The sequence below is a fragment of the Setaria italica genome, chromosome IX (assembly GCF_000263155.2).
Source record: "Setaria italica strain Yugu1 chromosome IX, Setaria_italica_v2.0, whole genome shotgun sequence".
Taxonomy (NCBI): domain Eukaryota; kingdom Viridiplantae; phylum Streptophyta; class Magnoliopsida; order Poales; family Poaceae; genus Setaria; species Setaria italica.
The window spans coordinates 15894155-15900382 of record NC_028458.1 but is presented as its reverse complement, the minus strand read 5'-3'; the positions used below and the strand labels follow the sequence as shown (position 1 = coordinate 15900382).

General features: G+C 45.2%; 1 protein-coding gene across 1 annotated transcript; it reads left to right on the top strand.

The window, feature by feature from the left end:
• Window positions 1–552: 552 nt before the first annotated feature.
• LOC105915122 lies at window positions 553–2160 on the top strand. The gene is made up of 2 exons (XM_022829686.1): window positions 553–1575; window positions 2155–2160. The coding sequence occupies exons 1-2, from the start codon at window positions 553–555 to the stop codon at window positions 2158–2160; spliced, it is 1029 nt and encodes a 342-aa protein (XP_022685421.1).
• The last annotated feature ends 4068 nt before the right edge of the window (window positions 2161–6228 follow it).

Here is a 6228-nt window from a genome sequence, read left to right as displayed (position 1 = left end):
TCGTCGCTCGGGCGTCACTTGTCGTCGCGAACAACGTCAGGCTGCTGATCGTCGTCGCCTGTTGTACCCGGTAGTCGTCCAGGAGCCGGTCTACATCAAGAAAGAAACGTACGATCTCTTATCTCAAATTATGTCTTCCATACTAGCTATTATGATCTGTTGCAGTCTGATAGCACTGGATAGTATGGTAGAATGTGTGATCCTATTTGCAATGATAGACTTGTCTGGATCTTGCATAGACATGTCTAGTTTAATCTACTATCTGTTCATCGTATTCATGATTTATTTCTGAATTAAATTAAAACTAAAAGTGCTTATATATCCAACAGCAACCTGGTACGAGTCGGATGGCCACCGGCTCCTAGCGGGCGCGTCATGCATATAGCGTTCCGCGCGTTACCCTCCATCGACCTCGACTACAACCGTGAGTTCTTCGCCTCGCCTACGAGCGATCGAGTTTTGTGCCATCTCGCCCGCCGGCCACTGATCGATCCCACAACTGCGCACATACACTCTCTTGTTTGCTGGATCAGGACGTACGGCGATTCAAGGATGGCCGCACCTTTGCCAACGTCGGCAACACTCTTCCCCGATATGTCTGCGGCGTCCCCCTGGGCGTCGTCTCTGCCGGAGGATCTGGTTCGCCTGGTAGCGTCGCGCTTGCTTGCCGGCGATCTGCTGGATTACGTCCGCTTCCGCGCCGTTTGTGCCCCATGGCGATCCAGCACGGCCTCCCCGCGCGGCCGCGGGGTCGTCGACCCACGCTTCCACCCGCGCCGCTGGATGATGCTTTCCGAGGGCGGCGGCCTCTACCCCGGCCACCCAAAGCTGCAGGGCTACGTCCGCTTCTTCAACCTCGACACGGGAGCCTTCGTCCGCGTCCACATGCCGCTGTTCGAGGACCACTGCGTTCTAGATTCTTTCAACGGCCTCCTCGTCCTGCAGCGGGACGACGACACCGCCATCCGCCTGCTCCACCCTTTCACCGGCGACATTCTTGACCTGCCACCACTCAAGACTCTCCTCCCGCAGATGCACGAGGTATTCCCACATTTATCCTCGCGAAAGAAGCTTCCGTATCTCAGATCCATCTCTACTGCTGCTACCTTCGCTGATGATGGTGTCGTCACCGTGATGCTTGCGCTCCGTAGGACACGTCGTGTGGCCGTTGCTACCTCACAGGATCACCAATGGACTATGTCCACCTGGTACTATGTCATAAATCGTGCACCCTTCCCGTACCAGAGCAAGATTTACGTGGTGCATGATCTGGGGGGTGATCATTCAGCAAAGATTTTCCAGATAGACACACCCCTACCAGGTGAAGTGCTACAGCCACCGAAGCTGATCGTCAAGTCTACTGCAGATAAACTACGTGGGCCTGTCTTCTTGGTGGAGTGCGACTCGGAGGTCCTGGTGATAGGCTATAGTAAGAATCTCTCTTCCAAATTGCTAGTTTACAAGCTCGCAGATATTGTCATGGAAAAGTATACCCCGATGACAAGCATAGGAGACAAGGCCATTTTCTTACAGCAGAGGACTCTTAGTGCCTCTGCCAAGGCATTGCCTACCCTTGTAGGTGGCACTATCATGTACTTCCATCCAAGGGAACATCAGCTTGTGCAATATCACCTTAGCAGCGGCTCCTGGTCGCCAGCCATGGATCAATGCAGCTTACGTGGCACAGAGCCGGGTCCATGCAGCTTCATCCAGCACATCTATACCTGTTGCAGTTGTAAGCACTGGTATGTCGTAGTTGTCTCTCTACTCCCTACTTTGTTTCTCTTGCCATTTTTTGGTCTGAATTTACAGTTCCTCATTTGATCTTGTAGTTTTATTTATGTGCTACTGAGTTATTAGCTGATTCTTCGCCTGTACTTATGTGTTTTAATTACAGGAACAAAGGACTGATGTGTCGTTGGTGGAAATACCCTGCCGAATGGATTCGGTGGCCAGTGAAAGGGAAGCTCCGTCAAGGGGTTAGTTGCTTATCCATTGTTCACTTTGCTAAGTGCTTTGGTGTACAGACTTCTGTTTTTCTTCCAAAACCCGATGTGTTCTTTTATTCTTATCAGTTGATAGCTGAAACCAATATGTCGCCAATATATACAGCTCATGGATCTGACGCTTGCTTTTCTTGTCTTCTCTTTGCAGGCGTGAATAATTAACTCTCGCACTGCAGAGCTGGAAGCTTGAACATTTTACCATTATAAAGCATCATTTAGATTATTTCTAATTTTTTATAAGGTAGTGTTCCTTTTGAGCAACTAGTAACTATGCACGCGTGTTGCACGTGCTATGTGATCATTATGATGTAATGAAACAGTCTTTCTATATATGATTGGGAAAGATAGAAAAATCAATAACATTATATCAAAAGAAATTGCTGCCTTACATAGATTCAATCTGGTCTAAGCCAAATAATGTCTATCCTAGCGGGAGACAATTACACGAGCTGCTTTTCTTTCATTATGTCTGCATTGACCAGTTTGTCAGCAGGCCTCAGTAGCACCGGAGCCTCCAGCGGGAGGTCATGGGTTCGATCCCCAGTGGGGACGAATTCCTGCTGGTCTTGCAGGATTTATTCCTAGGTTATTGTGGGTACACGCACACGGGTGTTTTCCGTGCAATAAGGGTTGTAGTCTCTCCAATCTCTTCTCTAGCGTGTGTATGGACACGCACACGTGTGTGTGCGTGCGGTGTGAGTGTGGTGTGCGTGGTTGTGTGCGTCCTATATATGTACCCTCTCAAAAATAGATAGCACAGTGTGTGGGGCATGCTCCGAACTGCACCAACAAATTAGTTACAATTTGAACTAAAATTAGCTAATTTATTTAAGTCAAGTAGTTATATGATGTTCCGACCTCGAAGCAACATTAACTGATATTGACGGGAGAGGGAAGGCATTACCTGATTCTGATAGGTGTAAAATAGAACTTCTCAACTGTCACCAAATTGAAATACTCATCGCACCCAGTGATAAAATTTTTTGGGTGCAAACATTTTTCGATAGTGCATACTTTGGTCATATCCAACGGCGGAGGCCCCCCCTCCCCAATGCCCCCCTACAAATTTGGAGGAAGAAGAAGGCAAGGGAGGAAGAAGAAGAGGAAATAAACCCCCTAATGTGTGATCTTGGATCACCGTATCTGCCTAATCTAAAATCAAATCAATAATTGCCAGAGAAGTTTATTTTATGAGAAACATGTTGTACGTGGTAGCCTTGCACTAGGAGAAAAACAATCTTCCATCCTCAATAAAAAACTCGATTGTTTTTGACCCGGGACTGAAGATGTTTTAGTCCCCGTTGGTGTTACCAACCGGGACTAAAGATGATCCCCCATCCTTGGAGACACCTTTAGTCCCGACTAGTAACACCAACCAGGGGTAATAGTGATCCTTTAGTCCCGGTTGGTATTAGAAATCCTGACTAAAGCGTCCGGGCTTTAGTCCCGGTTGGAAATACCAACAGGGACTAAAGGACCTTTAGTCCCCGTTGGTGTTACCAACCAGGACTAAAGGGTCCCCCACGAGTTACTACAAAAGGGTTGCATCCCCTGCTCAGTCAGATGTGCTGTGTAGGTGAGATGGTAAGGAAGCTACGCGTAAGGTTTGAGGTCGTGGGTTTGAATCCCACGCACCGCACACGTGCATATTTCGCGTGAAAAATCGCGTGACTTATGACTCCCAGGAATAATGAACCTCAAAGCATCTTGACAATGCCCACTGTAGGTCTTCAACCACCAAATCTAGCATGTCGTCCTCCCTTCACGCATCAAGTCAATAGCCAACACACCAAAAATATAAGCCACTAATGTCATTGTGAAATAAATTCATCCAAATCTGCCTGAATCACCATGTTCCTCATAGGTTTACACTGAACTCCTGCTAAACAAGGGAGATATATAATTTATGAATTGCTTCACTTGTATGGAAAGAAGTGGAATACTTTCTTCTTGTGCAAAAAAGTTATGAAAAGAAGTAACTTGGTTAAAATTATCACCTAGGGCACATAACACTAGTAGAGAATTGGCTTTCGATGCGCCCTCTTCTGTCCCGGTTTAAAGTTAGTCCGGGACAAAAGGTTCACCAACCGGGACTAAAGCTCGGTCACTGGTCGGGGGCTCACCAACCGGGATAAAAGACCCCCCCCCCTTTTATCCCGGTTGGTAACACCAACCGCCAACCGGGATAAAAAAGTCGAGAGCCTTTTATCCCGGTTTGTAATACCAACTGGGATAAAAGGGGGTCTTTTATCCCAGTTGGTGTTTCAAACCGGGATAAAAGGGTCTCCAACGAAATCTGGCGCTAAAAATCGGCCGATGGCCTTCAGCGTCGGACACACGACCCGGGAGAATCTGCTTAGCTCCTGTTCAGGTGATCGCCCTGGTGCGGTTCGCGCGGCGTGCCAGTCAATCTGACCTGTTGATTGACAAGGAAAGAAACGTATTAAATTCCAGGGGTTTCGATCAGCTGAAGTTCCGATCTGTCTCGAAAAGCGTATCAACGAATCGGCCGATTTGCTATGAAGATGACCAGTTATAGGACAGCCGATAATCACGTAGCGATTATGAAGAAATTACCAAAGTAGGTTAAATAACGTTACAAATGCAACACTTGAAATAGATCTAATCGGCTATATAGTGATGAACAGGAATAGCGATAATAAAGCCGACAGTTCAAACCTCAAGCTGGATAACTGGTGATAAAACTAGAACAATAGATAAAACCTATAATTCTAGTAAATATCGATAACTGGTGAATAAATCTAAACGAAACGACAGCGATACGCCTGAAGTTAAAGCTTAGATATTATTCGATAAACGGAACTTACAGAATCGGCCGGAGATCGTGTCGATGCAGCCCTGCCAACCCGTACGAACTCGTGAAAAAAAGGAAGTATTGGGAAAATCATTAATGGCTCATATATCCTTTGCCTGATAAATTCTAACAAAAGATGACAGCAAATTAATGATGAATAGTATATGACAAACATGTATAATTTATACATCAAACACAAATGAATGCAAGACATAAATCAAATATTGCTCAGTGCATCATACTACGAGGTAAATTAAAAAAAATCCAATCTGCACAATAAGTTGGAGATCAGGAAAGAAAATGACAACTGTTGACACATTTTCTGAATGCCTGATACCTCTTTATCATATCAAAGACATGGAGAGACCACAACACAAATAGTTACAACTTACACAGCATAATTCGACAAGCAAACTAAGCTAAACAAACAAGCTGTTGTTCTGTTCAGCACTTGGACCATTTTCACAAACCTAATCAGGAGGGAGTTGCAGAGTCCCTCCAACTCCAACACCTCATGCCTATCGGCTAGCCAGGATGGCTGCGTTACCATTGGCTGGAACACTGCTGCAGACTCTAGCTGCTCCGAGGCCAACAATGTTTTCTTTTCACCTTGTGCATTTGCCAAGTGCTTCGTGCCTCTGAAGCCAATAGTAACAGCCAAGCACAGTATCATCATCTGCAATTCTGCATCCAATCGATTTCTGGTATATGTAGACCGCGCATTGTAGATTATGTATGCACCATCTTCACTCCAGGAAAACAGATTAATGAAGAGCACTGCTTGATGATTGAAAAGGTTCAGTAATAATTGTTTGACTCCCAACTACAGCTGCTAGTACATCAATTACCAGAACAGGTCATCTGAGTGATTATACAAACAGTTGCCTACATCAGTGCTTCAAAATATGCGGAGTTTTTTAACTGAGTATTGTGATAAAGATCACGCCTCTAAGGAAGATCAGCCAAAAATTTGCACTCATGCAAGATGCTAAAGATCATGCCATGTGGATGATTAACGATAATAAAATGCCTAAACACTAGAGGTGTTACAGCTCGAACGAGGGAATCATCAGTATTTCATTTCAGAAGTGAAATGGTGACAAAAATATGAAATCTTTACTAAACCAGTTCGCACTAACTAGTCATGCCCATTGCCTAACGATTATCTTAACATTATAATCAGACTCCATGCAAGTCAAAGAAGTTGTTTAAACACAGAGCTAGTAGTGTTTTCTCATGTTGTTCAACACCTCATCTCGATATGAACTTTGGATCGTGCAGCACAAGTACACATGAATATATGATATGTGACTTCGGCACTACTGCATATGAGGAGGGAGATGTTATTAGTTCAGCACTATTACATACTTCCTCCATCCCAAATTGTAGATCATTTTGGCTTTTCTA